This window comes from Sinocyclocheilus anshuiensis, unplaced genomic scaffold (genome assembly GCF_001515605.1).
Source record: "Sinocyclocheilus anshuiensis isolate Anshui unplaced genomic scaffold, SAMN03320099.WGS_v1.1 scaffold1857, whole genome shotgun sequence".
Classification (NCBI taxonomy): Eukaryota; Metazoa; Chordata; class Actinopteri; order Cypriniformes; family Cyprinidae; genus Sinocyclocheilus; species Sinocyclocheilus anshuiensis.
In genome coordinates this window covers 433,749-453,606 of record NW_015540280.1, presented here as the reverse complement: position 1 = coordinate 453,606, position 19,858 = coordinate 433,749, and the positions used below count along the sequence as shown (strand labels likewise).

At 39.4% G+C, this 19,858-nt stretch overlaps 1 protein-coding gene across 1 annotated transcript in view; it reads right to left on the bottom strand.

Annotated features, from left to right (window-relative positions):
• fndc7b (fibronectin type III domain containing 7b) overlaps positions 1 to 15,233 on the bottom strand; it is a 47,169-nt gene extending 31,936 nt beyond the window's left edge. The window contains exons 1-17 of the mRNA XM_016484579.1: positions 15,183 to 15,233; positions 15,030 to 15,051; positions 13,387 to 13,647; positions 12,915 to 13,175; positions 12,555 to 12,824; positions 10,696 to 10,956; positions 9,259 to 9,531; positions 8,902 to 9,168; positions 6,969 to 7,229; positions 6,625 to 6,885; positions 4,948 to 5,211; positions 4,591 to 4,851; positions 3,681 to 3,941; positions 3,301 to 3,561; positions 2,946 to 3,206; positions 1,657 to 1,923; positions 1,299 to 1,559 (exon numbers count right to left, since the gene is read on the bottom strand). Coding sequence (XP_016340065.1) covers positions 1,299 to 1,559; positions 1,657 to 1,923; positions 2,946 to 3,206; positions 3,301 to 3,561; positions 3,681 to 3,941; positions 4,591 to 4,851; positions 4,948 to 5,211; positions 6,625 to 6,885; positions 6,969 to 7,229; positions 8,902 to 9,168; positions 9,259 to 9,531; positions 10,696 to 10,956; positions 12,555 to 12,824; positions 12,915 to 13,175; positions 13,387 to 13,647; positions 15,030 to 15,051; positions 15,183 to 15,233 — 4,024 coding nt within the window. The remainder of the gene's footprint in view (positions 1 to 1,298; positions 1,560 to 1,656; positions 1,924 to 2,945; positions 3,207 to 3,300; positions 3,562 to 3,680; positions 3,942 to 4,590; positions 4,852 to 4,947; positions 5,212 to 6,624; positions 6,886 to 6,968; positions 7,230 to 8,901; positions 9,169 to 9,258; positions 9,532 to 10,695; positions 10,957 to 12,554; positions 12,825 to 12,914; positions 13,176 to 13,386; positions 13,648 to 15,029; positions 15,052 to 15,182) is intronic.
• Between the last annotated feature and the right edge of the window lie 4,625 nt (positions 15,234 to 19,858).

Sequence of the window (19,858 nt, the reverse complement as noted above, 5' to 3'; positions counted from 1 at the left end):
GATTGAGTTTGGCCACACCGCCATAAAGACTGGATTGGTGGAGTGTTGCAGCGATGTTTGTCCTTCTCTAGATTTCTCCCATCTGCACATATGATCATAGAGCTCAACTAGAGTGACTATCAGGTTCTTGTTCATCACTCTAACCAAAGCCATTCTCCATCCGTTGCTCAGTTTGGCCAGGAGGCCAGCTCAAGGAAGAGGCCAGGTTGTTTCAAACTTCTTCCATTAAGGGTAACATGCTTCTGTGAACCTTCAATGCAGCAGATTTTTTTTTTTCTGAACTCTTCCCCAGATGTGTGGCTTGACGCAAACCTGTTTCTGAGCTCTACAGGCAGTTCTTTTGACCTCAGGGCTTGGTTTTTGCTCTGATATGCATTTTCAGCTGTTAGACCTTTTATTAAGACATGTGTGCCTTTCCAAATCATACCCATTCAATTGAATTTGCCAGAGGTTAACTTCACTTGAAGTGTAGTAACATCTACAAGCAATTTGAATGCTCCTGAGCTAAATGTCAACTGTCCCAGATAAGGGTATGAATACTTATGTAATGGAATCATTTAATTTTTTTATGTTTAATAAATTTGCAAAGATGTTAAAAACCTGTTTTTTGCTTTACCATTATGGTGTATATAGTGGAGATTGATGTGGGAAAAAAGTAATTTAAAGCAGTTTAACATAAGGCTACAACATAACAAAAAGTGAAAAAAATGAAGGGGTTTGAATACTTTCGCAAGGCACTGTATATGTTTTCTCATATTAAATATCTAAGATATTTTAATAATAATAAAAATACTCTGTATATATACGTAGATCTATACACAGCCAAAAAGAAAAAAAAGAAAGAATTTTGTATTGCAAAATGTAATATGTAAAATTCAATGTGCAGTTCATGGGACCATAAAAATACTGATACAGTGAAAAAAAATGATTAAGTCTAAAGTACCCTTTTTAACATTATTGCGAATCTGAGTAACCCTGTCACGAGACACCACATTTATTTGCATTAAAGTGTCAAAACTTGATTGATAATTAGCACTTCCATCAGCAATATCTGTATATTTTGATAACCTTTTTTGAAAAAAAAAATCTTTGGAAGAAAACTTGGCTAATGATGCAGAATTTAAAGGTGTTGTAAGCAATTTTAGCTGTTTTGGTAACCAGAATTGACCACTTACTGTTCATGCAGCATTTGTTTATTAAAAAACTAACCAATTATCTTATTCAAAGCATAAATATAAAGAAATATGTACAGTGCTCTGAAACTGAAATGCTGAATTATGAATATGTGGTATACCTACCTGTGGTAATATTGAATGGAGCACTAGGTGCACTCTCACACTGAGGGCCCTGGGCCACACCATACACAGTATACGTCTGACCACATTGCAAGGCATCCAGGGAACAGTTGTTTTCAGAAGAGCTGCAGGTGACAGTGTGTCCCAGGACAGAGGCAGCATTGACATGGACACTCACAGCATCTGCGTCCTTCACCCAGGACACCAGGGCTGCATTAGTGCTGCAGTTCAGTGAAGGAGACCTCATTGTCGGAGGACATGGTGCTGAGACATTACACAGGAAGAGAAATGAAGGGAAAGTAAGTCAGATTAGGCTACACTAAACCAATCAAATCTGAAGTTAAACACATGCTCTTCATACCCGACTCTAGTGTAGTGCTGGCCCGTGCTGAGCTGTTGCAGGTTCCGTCATCAGCAAGCACTGTGACATTAAAAACCTCCCCGCAGTGGATTTGCGTGAGGTCACAGGAAGTGGCTGAGGTCCGACAGGAAGCAGGAGGAATGCTCTGATTCTGTGTGTGTGCCAGGACCGTGTATGTGCTGGCACCAGCGGCAGCAGGCCACGACACACTTACCGTACGAGAGTCACACTTGAGCACTGCAGTCACGCTTGCAGGGTCACAGGGAGCTGGAAAAGGTCAAAGGTTAGTGCAGAGTCCAGTGAGAGGCCTACAGAGACATTATGCACTCTTCTAAGCACTGTTTGGCCAATTGCCAAGGCAGCATCACACGTATCACTGTCTGAGAAGACAATCCCAGAAAATGATGAGTTTAGGGGAAAATATAGTTGATATAATTCATTAAATACTAAAAAGTATTAGTTCAAATAGGTCAATATGATTAAAATGTGCAAATACTCAGTGTTTATACTTATTAAGTATTGCATTGTTAGCTTAGCAACATGCTAATATCAAACTAGCAAATTTAAATATCAAATCTGCCTTGTCTTGATGTACTTGTATTTTAATGCTTAATTATTAAAGATCTGCTCACACCAAACAAATATTTAGCGTGAAAATTTGGTGCGATAAACATTTTTATTAAAATGAACAGCAGTTAATGCATCTGTTTAGACAGAGACAAACATTTGCATGATATCAATGCATTTTGTTTTATGGACAGGTTTTTTATGTGAAGAAAAGTGGCCAACCAATAGAATTTGCAATATTGGTCCAATTGCAATTGCAATGCCCAGCGTGACTGCTGAGTCACAGATGCTCAGACAGTTTTGTGAATAACAGAGGAAGAATCCAGAACCGTCTCTATTGTTATTTATATAGGCCTGTATGTGTACATTATTCTTCTGTTACATCATATTGATATTCACACTGGTATTTAATGCCATAGTTTAATGGGTAAATAAATAAATGCAGATGGCACTGTTTCTGTGAGGCTTCATTTGCCCATCACTACTTCTATCCATATTAGACAGAGCTGTTAAACAGCGGAAACAAACAATAAAGACGGAGAATTTGAGTGCTGTACTCAGTGCGACAAAATAAAAGTCCCGCCTCGAACACATTTTCAGCCGATGCCAATATTTGAAAAATGCCAAATATCGGCCAATGCCTTGCCGATATATCGGTCGACCACTAATCATTAGCTTAGCAACGTGCTTATGTTAAGGTGAAATGGATTGTGGTTTCCTACCTGTTGTGACAGAGATTTTGGGGCTGACTGGGCTGTTGCATTGGCTGTCGTGAGAGATGACATTTAGCGTGTAGGTTTGCGCACAGGTCAGGCCCCTGAAGGAGCAGGAGAGGCCAGAGGTCAGGCAGGATTCATTGTAATGGCCCGGGCCGGTCAGAACACCGGTGTAGGACACAGCTCCAGCTGCCGGACCCCATGATGCCCTCACTGTGTTACTCGCACACTCCACATTGGCATGGACTGACGTTGGAATACAAGGCACTGCCAGAGGAGAGACAGAAAGTGTTTCTCATTTAGAATGTTTTGTTTTGATTTTTGTCATGTTTTCATCGGATCTGTGTTCCAGAAATCTCACCTGTTTGGACAGGACGGGTCACGCTCTCTGGCCCTTGACACTCTCCGTTGTTTGCTGTGACGACAGCGGTGTAGTTCTTACCGCACTGCAGATCAGTGATGATACAGCTGGAGCTCGTTGTGGTACAGCTGAGCACAGCGCCACCTGTAGTCCTGGCGAGGACGGTGTAGTTTAGAGCTGTGAGACCGAGAGCCCAGCTTACGTTCAGGCTGTTAGAGGCACAGTCTAGGAATCTGGACACACTCTGAGGGGCACACGGTGCTGGAAAAGAGCACATTGGGAGAAAAAGAGACACTCTATGTAATGTCCTGGGTTTTTAACAGTGATGGTGATTGCTGAAGAAAATGTAAACATTATTATTATCATTATTAATATGATACCTGTCTCATGTCTGTTCTCGATGCTGTCTGGACTTTCACAGCTTCCGTCAGAAGCAGTTACAACAAACACATACTCCTGTCCACAGTGCAAGCCGTTTAACTGGCACCCTGGAGTTCTGACATCACACGTCACAGTGTGGCCATCGCTGCCTAAAGCCCTGCCTCTGTAGGACACTGCGTTAGGACTGGCAGTCCAGGACAGAGTGGCGGAGTTGGTACTACAGTTCATAGTGCTCTGGACGTTAGTTGGTAGGCAGGGAACTATTAAACATGAAAACGAGAAATTTGAGTGGGTCAGTCTCACTTTAGACAAAAGTCAATTAAATGCCCTGTTTGTGCCCTATATTACAAAGCTCTAGAATGTTTGTTCTTTTGTACATATACAAAGACATTTTGACATTTATATGAATTCATACATTGAAATCTAAAACTTTTAAAAAGCAAGACTCATATTCACGTGTGGAAGACTTAAATTATTTACTTACATAGACATTTAATTATATAGACATACAAAATGTGTGAATTTTAAGTTAAATTTTGTGTACCGAAATTAAACATGTATTTTTAATTTATTTATTTTAATTTATTTGTGTAAAAAAAATCATAATAAAACTAATTTTATTCATATTACAAATTTTTTTATTTTTGTTTTAATTTTTGTCACATAGGACAACATAAAAAGGGCCTCATGAAAGCCAAAATATTCTTAAAACTATCAAATGATCAAAAAATAATAGCAACAACAACTGGAGAAACTATGACTTCTTATAGCACCCTGAAGTTCTGATGTTGCTTTTTTTTTTTGAGGGAGGAAAAAATTGAAAGCAAATCATTTTAGTTTCAGTTAACAACACTGCTTCGAAAAAGCGATTTGTTTGCAAATCAGACATCACTACCCTGATAGCCTCACCTGTGTGCATGGTAACACTCTGACTCTCCCAGCTGGAGCAGTTGCCATCTACAGCCACCACGCTGATGGAGTACACACTGCTACAGTGCAGGTCAAGGATGCTACATGTTGTTGTGTTGGAGGAGCACTTTGTACGATGCCCGTCATCACCCACAGCAACAGCAACATAGGACTGAGCACCACGGCTTGCACTCCACGATACCTCCACTGTGCTGCTGCCACAGGTCCGTCTGGCTGTCACATTTGTGGGCACACATGGCACTAGCGAGGCAGAGTCAAAAGCATTAGCATAAAACTCAAACGGCAGCACTGAAGTCAAATAATGATATAAAACTAGTGAAGGAATCAGCGCCTCACCCTCTCTAACCACTAGAGGTGAACTCAGCATGCTCAGACAGGAGCCGTTGTACGACCTGACCTGTACAGAGTACGAATCGCCACACTGCAGATTGTTCACGTTACAGGAAGGTGAAGTAGAGTTGCAGTAAACCAGCTCTCCAGAGGTCTCGGAGACTATAGTGGCGATATAACCCTCAGCATCTTCTGTTCTGTCCCAGCTGAGTGAGAGAACACCTGACGGGCACTGCACCTCAGCCCGAACATTTGTTGGACCACATGACACTGTGGAGAAATCATTTTATCTACATTAGAATCTAGTGGTATAGAAGGAGTTTGAAAGTTCTTCAGTGAACTCTTCAGGTTTCCCTGATATTAAAGTGCATGCTGCAATTATGTTCATAGAACATAGCCGAAGTGCATGCTTCGAATAAAAATAACATTATCATCCATTTGTATAGTTATAGTTATCATTCTTATTGTGAACAAGTCTTTAAAAATAAGCAATCTCTCATAAAAATGGGCAATCTCTCTCTGTCCTGATTCATTTGTATATTCATCTGAAAGTCTAGCATTGTTGAGACTGTTTAAAGGTGGGGTAAGCGATTTTTTCAAAAACGCTTTATAAAACTGATTCGGGCCAAGTAGCAAAACAAACTTGTAGCCAATCAGCAGCAAGGGGCGTGTCTACTCATGATGGGGATGAGAGAGCACTCAGTGCACAGGAAGGACATTAGCCGAGGCGAGCGACGATAGAAAGATAGAGATGGCTGATAAAAAACAAAAAAGGAAAATGTCTGCAGAACAAAAGAAGGCTTACGATAAGGCAAGAAGTAGGACACGTGTAAATATCGGATCAGCTTTCCAGCGCTGGAGAGAACTCAAGGAGTGGAAGGCCTGCGATCGGACGCCGAGGTTGCTTTGTTTCTTCTCGATAGGTGAGTAACACCGTGTAACAGCTAAAGTCTGTCTAGTACACTGGACGCGACAAAGCGACCGTTGAAAATCATTTGAAATTTGTGTCAATACGTCACAAATAGAACACAGCAGCAGTTATCTGTCGGGGATTTGTCGTGTCGTGCCGCGCCGCATCCAGTGTAGACCATATATATGTATATATATCTCTGGTGTAGACAGCATCACTGATTATAATGAGTTCTATAGTATTTTGTCGCGCTGCGCCACTCGCGTCCGGTGTAGACACGGTGTAACATTGGTTTTGCTTTGTTTCACAGAACTAATCGTTGCCTGGGTTGCATACGTATGTGTGGGGTGGAGCTATCATAATAGGGGCGAGACACTTTTGGGGTAGGGGTTTTTGTTTTGGTGATTTCTAATGTCAACATTGGCTACCAGAAATCGCTTACCCCACCTTTAATATTGGGATTGGGATAATATTAACATGTTCTTGTGGCTGTGCTCTGCAGGACAATGGACTTAGAAGCCCAGAGTTGCAGTACTGCAAGAAAAAAAAATGTATGAATGCACTAAAATGTCATTCTTGATTAACAATTTAAGTTTACGCAACTTAGCAGCATTGTAGCAATTACCATCAGGAGTTTACCTAGATCAGTCAGAATGCCCACTAGAAACCAATAACGCAGAGACCGGTGACCTCCAGTGATTTATTCTTTATTAGTGTGAGCGTTAAAACTCAAAAACTCATAACAGAAGTGAAGTTGACTAATCCTTCCTTACCAGACTTCATTTGTATGGCATGGGAAGGCATACTGGGACAGATTCCATCATGGTAAATGACACTAATGTCATAAACTTGGCCACACTTCAATTCGGGGATCCGGCAGCTGTTGACAGTAGTGCTACAACTGAGAAGACCACCATGCTGGTCCTCCATGGTGGCAGTGAAAGATATCATACTCCGAGTTCCCAGCCAGCTCACCAGCGCCTGGTTCTCTTGACAGTCCAGAAGAGCTTCTACACTCCCAGGGGGACAGGGAGCTGAGAGAGGGGGCAGGAAGTTGGTTATGAGGTAGCAGACATCAAAGGAACTGCACTCTTGCATTTCTTCATATGTGTTGTACCTGTTTCTACACTGATGGAGTCACTGGCAGAGCTGTTGCAGTGGAGATTGGATGCAATTAAAGAGGCATTGTATATGGATCCGCAGCGGAGCCCGCTGAACTTGCACTTCGTATCAGATGAGGTACAAGTGTGAGCAGTCCCGAGCTGATCCACTGCCGTGGCAAAGTAGAGAGAGGCACCTAATGAAGCCTCCCAAGTCAGAGTGATGGAATCTGAGCCACAGTCCATCAATGAAGACACATTCTGAGGTACGCAGGGGGCTAGGAAGAAAAAAACAAATAAGAACATGTAAGGCATGTGTATATTGTCATATAAGCTGTAAACAGCAAAAAGGTGAACTTGAGCGCTGCCTACAAATTTTTAGCCAGTCAGAACACTCAGCCAATCAGAAATGTCCTCTGCGTTGCATCATTTAGCACATTCTGGTTTGTTGCCATTTTTTTGGAAGGTAGGGTTTTGGGGAGATGGTGTGTTGATGAAATGATAGAGGGTGGTCTAATTCATTGACTAAATCAGGTGCAGGTTAATCTAAAATAACTAAAGCTAACTACATTATTTATTCAAACACAAGGTACAGTGGTCTAAGTATCGACATTCTCCAAATCACTTGTCCTATCCAGGGACTGGAGCCTATCCAAGCTTCTCAGTCTGAAACAAGTCCATTCACGCAAGATTTAGGACCAGATTTACTAACAAACCCTCTTTTGGCATTAAAAACTACTGTTAGGATTTATTAATGACACGTTGAAAAAATAGGGATGAAAAGGCATGGTTATTTTTGTAGCTGATGTTATTGCTTATGCATTTGTAGGAGATTCCCTTTCAGATGCAACATTTATGGGAGGAGAGTATTTAAATTAATCGTGCAAGGTGCTTTACTAAGGTTTGCGGCGTTCAGTTTAATGGTATTCACGCCATTATTTAACACCCAAAAAATGTCTGCGCCTGTGTTACCTATACCAAATTATAATTGGCTCTGCTGGTTTGGTACCCTATGCCAGTATGTGCTGCTCTTGGTAGCTTGCAATGGTCATTATGGATATGAGCTGTGACTGAATTCTTTGATTTGTGCATTGTCAGTATAAATGAATGAATGAGACATTTATATACCGCTTTATAGTGTATTGTTGTACACCCAAAGGGCTTTACAATCATATGGGGGGGTCTCTCCTCAACCACCACCAATGTGCAGCATCCACTTGGATGATGTGACGGCAGCCACAGGACAACAGCACCAGTGCGCTCACCACACACCAGCTACAGGTGGAGAGGAGAGAGAGTCATAGAGCCAATCAAGTGGATGGGGATTAATAGGACGCCATGATTGACAAGGGCCAGGGGAGGGAATTTGGCCAGGACACCGGGGTTACACCCCTGCTCTTTACGAGAAATGCCATGGGATTTTTAATGACCACAGAGAGTCAGGACCTCAGTTTAACGTCTCATCCGAAAGACAGTGCTTTTTTTACAGTATAGTGTCCCCATCACTACACTGGGGCATTAGAACCCACACAGGCTGTAGCTTCAGTGGGCAACCAGTCTTGGGCTGCAGGGTGATATGGCTGTGGCAGTAGATCACCCGCAGAACTTTCCACTCCTGTCAGTGCTTTTGTGGGATTTATGGGATTGTGCTCTCATGCTAATTTGCCCTGTTTAGTAAATCTGGCACTTAGTGTCTCCAATCAACCTGTCCTACATGTATTTGGATTATGGCGAAAACTGGAGCTCAGAGGGACTCGAGAACATTCTTGGTGTGCGATGGAAGTGCTACTCACTAGCCACCATGACACCCATTTCACAAACACAATTTATTTTCCTTTTCCATTTTTTCTGCAATTAAACTGATCACTTGAGCTAGCACCAAATTTGGCCCTGACAGTCTAATCATGTGTAGGCTCCCATATTTGTCCACCAGGGGGCTTTGACACTCACCAGTCCGACCTACTTCTCCCAGAGACAGAACGCTGGAGCACTCATCGTCCGCAGCAGTGATTAACATGGTAAGGCTTTCTCCACAGTTTATGTCGGAGATTGTGCAGCTCTGCGTTAGTGAGCTACACATATAGTGGCTCTGATTTCCACGGTTACCAAAGGCCTCCACAGTGTACCGCAGCGCTCCATCTGCACCTTCCCAGCTGCTGGTCAGAAGTCCGGTCTGACAGTCCGCTGATGTGCGCATGTTCCTTGCTTGGCAGGGTGCTGAGGGGTGAGATTATTGGAACATTACCACAATACTGCTGTGTTATATTGTGAGTTTGGTTAAGCTTAAAATCAAATGTTTAGTGTTACCGGTTCGGATTTGCCTCATTGAACTGGTTACAGTGCTACACTGCTCTCTGACCGACGATGAAGAACCGGAGACGGTGAAGTTGTAAAGGCGTCCACAATTGGTGTCGGTAAAGAAGCAGGATGTTTCCGTGGTCATACATTCCATCACCTTGCCAGTGGTGTCCACGCCCCTCGCATAGTAATAAGCGGAGTAATTGTTTGGAGCCCAGGAAAAGACAATGACATTGCTGCTGCACTCCCGGTACAGCATCAGATCGGATGGGGCGCAGGGAACTGTAAGTGCGTGTGGAAAGAGAAGGATCAAAGTTTAGTGAGATAAGCATGAAAGTCAGAACAAAGAAAATAGGCAATACAAAGCAAATCTTAGTCCCTGGTGTCTTCAATCTTTTAATCTTGTTATTTGAATTTCTGTAATGGGTTTCAGTGTATTGTTACTACAGTTCTTGCTGCTCTGGAAAGATCGATGCATGTAACAAAGACCATATGACTCAAAAAAAGATGTTCTCCTGGGACTATATTTTCCCTGGTAGAGAACAGGGTGTGTACCTGCTCCCTGCCTGAAAGCACACAACACCTGGGATAGCTCTTGTCTGATTTTCAAAAACGAGAGACAGCGAATCTTTATTTTGAGACTTAACTGAAAGTCTACGGCAGAACAAAGCACAGACCCAGTGGAATTATGTCACGTTTAAGGCCAGTTTTTCGGATGTAGAGAACTGAAACCATAGCCCAGTTATAGGCTTTTGCCCGAAACACATTCTGAACAAGTGCAAGAATGTAAATACTTCTAGCTTCAAGCTTCCTAAATGTGTCACAACACAAATATTGCATTATCAGCATTGTCTCAACTTAAACAGAGCAACAATACTTTGTCAGGCCTTTTTTTCATCCATCCAAGGAACCATCCATAATACAATTATTTGAGAATTAATACCATTAAAGTGGATTAGCACCTCGCTATCAGTGCCTTCTCATATGACGTGCCACCTTTCATAACTTCACAATCAAGATAAATGGCAATAACTTGGAAGCATCATATCTTTCATGTAACAAATACACCTCTATTGAATAAGGAACAATTTCTTGCTTCCCACCCAAACTGTGACCTGGCTCTTTGTCTATGAACACAAATCGATCTGAAATGGGTCAGCATAACAGAAAAGAGCACTTGCTGTTGTGAGACTATTCAAAATAACCCAGCAGAGACAATGCGATCGCTAGGGAAAGTGTGACTTCTCTGTTCTGGATCAGGTGTCTTTAAACATCATGCATGAATAGAGGACATTAACAATCAGAATTGCAGTGGTATAGATACCCAGGATGCACACCACAATGCTGATTCTAGTTCAGATTAGTTTCCCCTGAATGCACCAGTAAGGCTATGAAAGCTGAATGAGAGGAAAACTAGTCTGAGATTCTGTTGTCCCAACATCTCACCTGTTTGGAAGGATGTGGTGGCGTTGCCGGTGCTCTCACAGTTGTCTGACAGGGCGGTGACGTGTACCATGTAGTTCTCCCCACATGCTAGATTTCTGATTTCACATTCTGTAGTGCTCGAGGAGCAGGACAGAACTACACCGCTGTGACTTACGGCAGTGGCACGGTAGGTAGTGGCTCCAAGCACAGCTGTCCAGGAGACCACAGCAGATCCACTAGCACAGGTGTAGCTCACTGAGACGGCTGTCACTGGACCCAGAGCTGGCAGAGAGAGGAGTGTGGGAGAATTTCCAAATGAATGAACTAAGCTGACCTTAAAGAGAGGGTTGACCTTTTAAACATTTAACTAAAACGTTCACTATTATACAAGGCTTTGACAATTCAAAGCAAAGAATCCTTACAGTTTCCCAAAATGACTAGCATTTCCACTATAGCTGAACTTGATTTACCCAGGTAAAACAAGTTTATCTTTGTTGGTCCTGAAACAAATGATCAGATTTAAAGTTTATGGCTAGGTTTAGGGCTGGGGCTTGAACAGCATTTTTTTTTTAACCGACCAGACTGTAGGGTTTCGGTAAGGGTTTCTATAGTTAGGTAAATGCAAGAATTTGGATGTTTATCTAAGGGTAATGTGACCATCTCAGAAGTAGTTCTCAATAAAATGTCATTTTCTGTCCGTTTGCTTTTCTGTACTTCTAGAGAGTCCAACTCTTCCATACTAGAAGTGGTTTTCTTGTTCTTTATTCCACATAAATGGTACCTTACTATAATTTAAATGAAGGACCCTGAGCTGTGTTTGATAACCTGTTCAAATTCCAAAAGACAGCAGGAATGAACATTATGTGGCAAGTTATTGTCTTGAAATCTAATATTAAAGCTCAAGCCTCTTATGCCTATTACAGTTCATGCCTCTTTAACATGCCTCTTTTAGTTCTACACTGGGCTCTGGTTTCTTATCTAATATTCTTCTTATCATATAATTTTTCCACTGTCCTATCCAAGGCCAAAAGAAGGGAGGTACAACCAAATTAAAACCTGGGTTTGATAAGGAATGACGTCTTGAAAAACATTCCAAATAACCAGTCAGATTTGAAGGTTAGTTTTATAGCTGGGGTTGGGGCTTGAACCTCAGATTGAGGCACTGTTTCCACCTGGTATTAAGATACATTTTCAGTGATCCTATCACAAGCAGTCATCCGAGGTGCATTTCAATACCAGGTGGAAATAGAATGCTTTTCAAATGTGTCTCTTGTGATCACTTCTGTTCTGATTTCTTTGAGACCCTCCCCTCTTGTTTTGTTACACCCTACATCACTTTGGCGAATTACGAGTTTATGAGTGATCGGGAAAGGAGGCGAATTGAAAGGATAAAGAAAGCAGCTGCATTTTTTGGCCGTAATCACTTGTTTTGGTGCACCTTCTCACAAAACATCCCACTGCTATTACACATGAAGTCAGTAGAATAGGTGGACCTTACTGTCTGTTTGAACACATTTGACCACACGATTGATTGTCTGCAATATGAAAGCTATCTGGTGTGTTTTCAACTGCATCGGGAATTGGTCAAATGTGAACAAGCTCAAAAAAGGAAAAAAATGAAGATCCCATTTACACCTCTATTTAGCGTATTTATCGAATCAGTGAAAAAGCATCTTAATACCAGGTATGAACAGGGCTTAAGGTTCTTCAGTGGTAGCTTATGGATTTGTGTTCCTGGACCAAGAAAAAGATGTTGTACTTGGACAAATCCCATTGTGCACCATTTCCATTGTCAAGGGCATCTAGAGTACCATCAAATATGACAATGAGGTAACTATAAAGGTCTGTTATAAATAAAAAATGAAAACTGCATTGCTTACTGTTTGTGGTATAGTTGACCTGCCTGGGTTCTCCAGGTTCCAAGAGAGCATTAAGTGAAGACACTGAGATTTGGTATGAAGAACAGGGTGAAATATTCTGCACATCCAATGTGGTGCCAAACACAGTATTTGAATATATCGTAGTGTCTAGGGAATTCCAATTCTTGACTGTAACTTGGTAGACTAGAACCTTGTCCACAGGTTGCCAACTGATTTGGGCAGACTGGGGCCTGATTTGTAGTACTGTAATCACCACTGGAGGCTGTATCACTGAAAGTCAAGACATTGAAAAATGGGAATCGATAACTTTCTATTCGATTATTTCAGACTGATCGAAACAATGTGGTATCCTTTACTTACATGTAGTAACGGTGCGTATTCTGCTTCTTGCTCCCAGACCTCCAGCATTAGATGTGACCACATAACAGTCATATGTAGTTGCCGGTCGAAGATTTTCAACCACTGCGTTATTGTTTGTAAGAGACATGTTGTAACGCTCCCCAGTCACTGTTGAATTTATTAGCAGAAAGTATTGTTGTGCTGTTTGCACCCAGTCCCATTCTAGCGAGATGGCTGTACTTGATAGTGCTTTTGAATAGACTATCTGAGATGTTCCTGGTGCTAAAGCAGGAACAAAAGGAAAAGAGTATTGTTATCGTATCATCTGCAGACAATTTCTTAATGTTGTGTGAAGAAAGCCAAATCTAATTTTCTTTTTTCAGTTATCTATTAATTGTGTAGTGTTATTTTTTTTCCAGGATTGATGGATTGAGATTGTTGGCTTGCCATATATTTACGCACTGAAAAAAAAAAGAAAACCACAGCAAATTACCTGTTAATGCTAATCTTGAAGCCATACACGAAGGAATAAAATTCAGAAACCCTTTAAGTATGACTTTGTACCACGTCCCCGTCTTCAAACCAAAGACCTCTTTCATTGACACACTCCCTGCGACCGACACTACAACTGGACTGGTGTTTGAGTCGTTCACAACCCGAAGGTCCAAAAAAAAATTTGTTATTCCCTGGAGTCTGTTCCATTGAACCAGCAGTGATGAAGCCGTAGGAGAGCTTATAGAAACGATGGTGCATTCTGGAATAGAAAAGGGACACTCATAAAAGCTGTGTTCTAGAACGAAATACAGTACACTGCAAAAAAAAAAAAATGCTTTTCTTACTTAGATTTTTTGTCTTGTTTCCAGCCCAGATATCTAAAAATTCCTAAATCAAGAAGGATTTTCTAGACTAGTAAAAATTATATTGTTATACAAGTCAAAATTAAGTGAGTTTTTGCTTCTGCCAACGGGGTAAACTAAATAATCTTGTTTTCTGTTGGAAATAAGATAATTTTGTTTACCCCGTTGGCACATAATTTTGTTTGTTCTAAGCAAAATCTCATTTAATTTTGACTTGTTTTTTTCTGAAAACAAAACAAAAAATTTTACTAGTCTAGAAAATCCTTCTTGATTTAAGAATTTTTAGATATCTTGGCTGGAAACAACACAAAAAATCCAAGTAAGAAAATCATTTTTTGCAGTGTAATTATAATTCATTAATTCTCCATTCGTAAATAAACTTACAGACTGATGTCTAACCACATATATAAACAAAAAGGTGGACGGAAGAATTATATTTTTTACATACAATGAATATAGCTCACTAATCACTAATAATATTTGTGAGTATAATAATCTGAACTCATTCGTACAAAAGATCGGCTGTAACATTTTGTTAAAAAACATGATTGTTAGATTTCGTACAAATGTGAAATTAAAAGCAAAAGGTCCTATTTAATATCTTGTCATTTTAAATTGTTATGCTGATATGTGACCCTGGAGCACAAAAGCAGTCTTAAGTCGCTGGGGTATATTTGTAGCAATAGCCAACAATACATTGTATGGGTCAAAATTATCTATTTTTCTTTTATGCCAAAAATCATTAGGATATTAAGCAAAGATCATGTTCCATGAAGATATTTTGTACATTTCCGTAAATATATTAAAACTTAATTTTTGATTAGTAATATGCATTGCTAAGAACTTCATCTGGACAACTTTAAAGATGATTTTCTCAATATTTTGATTTTTTTGCACCCTCAGATTCCAGATTTTCAAATAGTTGTATCTCGACCAAATATTGTCCTATCCTAACACACCATACATACTTATTTATTCAGCTTTCAGATGAAGTACAAATCTCAATTTCGAAAAATTGACCCTTATGACTGGTTTTGTGGTCCAGGGTCACATATGCAAAATAGAATGATTTTTCTCATTTACACCATACACATGTATATGTATCTGTTTTCATATGAATCATAACTCCATCCCACAACCCCCTTGAGCAACTCTATTTTCTCAACTCTATAGTCTCTCTTCACAAAATTAGACCTGATAAAAATGTGACAGGACCCCTGAATAACTTGTCCTAAGCCAGCAATGAAACAAACTTGAAAAACTTAAGAAGTTAACTTACCTTGTGCCTGAGTGGTCCATATCTGCCAAAAAATAAGAACAATATAAAATAATAATTATACAAGGATTTTACATTAAAGACATGTAATCCATTAAGAAAGCATAAAAAGCATTCATACGTGAGTATTGTATTTGAACAGAATTATAAATCTACCTGTGTTAGAGTCACTAAAACTACAACACCTAGTGTCTCCAGCACTCTCATCTTTGACAATACCTGAAATATTACAAATTCAGACACAAAAGGTGTTTTGGATTCTTTTGAGCTTTAGAGCAGGAACACCGGTGGCCAATCAGTAGAGCCCATGGGGCCCCATCCTCTCCTACTTAATTCCCTGAGGAAATGCGAGAGGATAACAGAAAAATCAAAAGTCAAGTGGGAGGGACTGATGGGAAAAATGCAGAGAGAGAGGGCTAAAATGAGAGAAAATTAAAGTTGTTGTCACGTATTAGAGTTAGTCAGCTTTCATGAACTGGCATTTTAGTTTATGCGAAATCCTTCCAAAACCGTTTGTGTGAAATAAAAACTTCTTCTTCTACCATAGGTATGTAAGACATCTCCATAATAATCTTTCTTGAACATGGTCATTCATTTAGGTGGAGTACAGAAACACTGAAGTAGACATTTTGTGTTTGTGAGTCAGACAAGGAGCATAAAGAAAGGGTTAAATGTCAAAGGGATATTTCACCGAAAAATTATTTTCGAATTTACTGAAAATATACTCACCCTAAGACCATCCAAGATGTAGATGAGTTTGTTTCTTCATCAGATTTGGAGAAATGTAGCATTGCATCACTTGCTCACCAAAGGATGCTCTGCAGTGAATGGGTGCCGTCAGAATGAGAGTCCAAACAGCTGATAAAAACATCACAATAATCCACAAGTAATCCACACCACTCCAGTCCATCAGTTAATGTCTTGAGAAGTGAAAAGCTGCATTTTACATTTTTTAACTTTAAACCATTGCTTCTGGCTAACACAAGTCTATAATCAATATAACGCTTCCTCCAATCCCCTGTTGTCCATTGGCATGTTTGTTTAAAACAGTTTTTGACTGTTTTCGCTGATTTGGATGAGAAGACTTTTTCACTGGAGGAAGCGCTATTATGGATTTGTATTTTAGCCAGAAGCAACAGTTTGAATGTCTTAACTGTGGGTTTGAATGGACAAACAAGCAGCTTTTCTCTTCAAAAGATGTTAACTGATGGACTGGAGAGGTGTGGATTACTTGTGGATTATTGTGATGTTTTTATCAGCTGTTTGGACTCTCATTCTGACGGCACCCATTCACTGCAGAGAAAGTAATAAAATGCTAAATCCCAGCCTACATTTCTTTATTCATTTCACTCGAGTATGTCACAACAGCAATTTTTTTTCCCACAATTTCCATTTCATTCTGACATTAAGGAAAAGCTTGCATTAAATCGTTTAATTTTCTATTCTAAACAGTGAACTCAATATAATTGCAGCTTCTGTGAGCAGAATAAGTTTGACAGCTAGTTTACCCAAAATTTCTTGTCTTTTTCTCACCCTAATCGCATTGCAAACCAGCGCAGCTCTGATGTGCGCTTATTCAAGCTTGGCGCATAAAGATGTGCGGAGCCAGATTTGCCATCATTGACACCAAACACCACTGCATGGCAGCAAGTTTGGATATATTGAAGAACAAATGATTTTTGAGAGCTGAGGCTTGATTTTCCTTGAATAAAAGCACAGATATACTCGTGGCAAAGCTCTTTATTGTTCTTTGCTCGGGGTAAAATTAAGTTCAAAATACCTCAACAATAGTAAAGATTTTTCAAAGTTTTAAATAGAAGAGATTATTGTAGTATGTTTTACTAATATTTTTTCAGAAAATTCACATTTAATTTGATGATCATGTTAACTCTTCAGTTTGCTTGAAGTATACTGGGCCTTAACAACTTTGGTCTGTTCCTCACAGAAAGCTATTGTATGGCTTCAGCTACAGATTATAGCTCATGAGAAAAATTGACCACTTTTATGGTGAGTTTAATCAGATTTTTAAATCTGTGATAGCTCTTGGTCACTGTATAATTTCTCTGCATGGAAAAGAGAAGTGTGAACATTCTTTAAAATGTGTAATTTTGCAGAAGAAAAAGCCATACAGATTTGGAACAATATGAGGGTGAGTACATGATCACAGAATTTTCATTTTTTGGGCAAACTCGTGCTTTAATAGTGACCTAAAGGACCCACTGTAACCTAAAGTTTTTTTATTTATGTAAGAAAACGTTATCTTCTTGACTTGGTCTGACTGTTTGATGAAGCCATGTTATCTAAGAATGTCCACTTCTGGAGTTCTTTCAGATGTTGTGAGAAGATGAATATGACAGTTGCCACATACTTTGTGAATTTTATGACCATGGCTATTCAGCCTAACCCAGAAACAAGTGTTGTGTAAAACACCCTTATGTAAGCTTTTATATTTTTATTTCCTAAAGCTGTGATGTGTAATGAATATGGCAGGTGAGAGATCCTTTGCTCTATTTCACGCAGGATACAAAGGCTGGGAACAGTAGGACTTGACCCGTTACAGATGCAGATAACCGACAGGGAGGAGCTGCCAGCTTTGAGACCAAGGTGATGGTGAAACTAAAGCAATCTGTGTTAACTTTGGAAACTGGGTCTCTGAGAGAACAAATACTTTCAATGTATGTGACTTCATGGGCCCCCTTGAGCCACAAAAGCATGATTGCAAGTGTGATACAATGCAATCAACTTAGAAACACTTAGAACAACTTTTCTAAGTGAAAAGTTGTTCAACAAAAATTTAAAAAAGCACGTCTCTAGACTTGACCTCCATCTTGTATTTTTAATTGTTACATTATATCTTGTTACGTTATATCTGTTTTATGAAACATGACAGACATTAACAAGTTCATTCTTAGTTAGTGCTCAAATGTGATTGGTTGAGCAGTGTTCCTCTTTGAGAAAAAGAAGTGTGCTTAACTGTTTTGAATGTGTGCTTGTAGTGTAGCCTACTTCAAATCTTAAAAGTATATTTAAAAAATGTACATAATGTAATGTTATTTAAAGAAAAGTCTAAGTAAGTGTACTTAGCCTTGTAGCCTGACATATGAAAAATATATAAATCAAGTTTAAATGTTTCTTAATACATTAGATACTCTTTTAAGTGCACTTTGTAGTCATTTCAAATTAAATGTTTTACTTTAAAATACATTTTAAATCATTGTTTTATTAATCTTTTATCATGTTTTACATGCTAGTGTTGACTAACATAGTAAACCACATGTTATGGACTTAACTCTAGTGTTTTATATGATTTTACATTTAAAGGTATTTTATTTTAAATCTACTATATTGCACCTGCATCAGTACAAATGTGTAATTACAAATGTAAACACATGATATTACATTTTCAATAGAAATGACATTTAAATATTTTTATTTGTCATAAATGCTTGTCTGAACATTCAGCAGTAACTATGATTTATATATAAAGATGTACTTCATAAGTGGGTCAAAAAAGTAATTTAAAGTTCAACTAATAGTATTGAATATAAATTTAAACTGTTTCTTTTAATTTATTGTGATTTAAAATAAATTTTCCCATAATTGTAATTAAGTGTCAGAAAATATCACCTTCAGTTCTTTCTTAAGGATGTTCTTTTAAAGTTTATCATTTGTTGTAGTTAGTACTCTTTTAAAGTCTACTTCTTTTCACAAGGGCCAAAAGTGATGATATAACAGTCCAGGAGCACTGGGACTTTTCACACTTTTTCACTCTTTCAGACTGTCAGACTGTCCATTAGTGGGCCCTCATGAGTGTTGTATGCAATGGGCGTCCATTATGTAGATCAGATACAGTTGAGAGGGGAAGTCTTTAAAAGACTAAAATAAAAGTCTTTTCAATGTGACACCTCAAGTGGCCAGATTATAACATGAGAAGCTATTTTACTAGTCATGCAAACTTTTGTTGGTGAAGGATACCAACAATGTAATGTAAACCTAGCAAAAAATTACATTAAATTAAATAAAAGTATACTAAGGTATACCGTTCACACACTTTTTCTTTTTCATTCCAGTGAGCAGTTTTTTTCCATTGTAAACATGAGCTAGGAATAGATGGACATGTTTGACTGTTGCACTCGTGCCTTGTTTTTTGTTTTTTGCAGCGTCCACACATGGCAGCATTCTAAGTGAAAAGTTCTTCAACAAAAATAAAAAAAGCATGTCTCTAGACTTGACCTCCATCTTGTATTTTTATTGCAAAAACATGCTCTGTGTGAATGGCCCCTAAGCAATTTGTCTGAGAGACAGGGGTGGGGGGGGGTGGTTGTCCTGGTTATGGCCCTGGTTAGGCCTGAGTTTTCATTTACACAGTGTTAACCAGCAGGCGTCACCAGCATTTGGTCTTTAAAGCTCTTCGAAACAATGCTTCGAATTGAACTTTTCGGTTCAATGCTTCGAAAAGGTTTGTTTCTCCCATCACTGGCAGTCATCTCTTCTACCATAGTACTCAGATCCCATTTGCAGTTACGCTTAGTTATGTGACACACTAAAACCAATGGAATATTGCGAGCTCTGGCCAGGGCTGAGCTATCCTAATGGGCAACATGGGCTGTAGCCCAGGGCCCCGCAAAGGCTTAACTGGCTCTGGCGAAGGGAGGCGATTGTCGATTGAATAACGACAAAATATTAGTCTGCTTTTTGCACAAAGGTACACCTTCAGAAGACTTGCAATAAAGCACACCAGTCAAATAAACAACTTTAAAAGACTTGCAATAAAGCACACCAGTAAAATATGATTCTATAATGGTGTTTTTTTTTGGGGGGGGGGGGCGGGT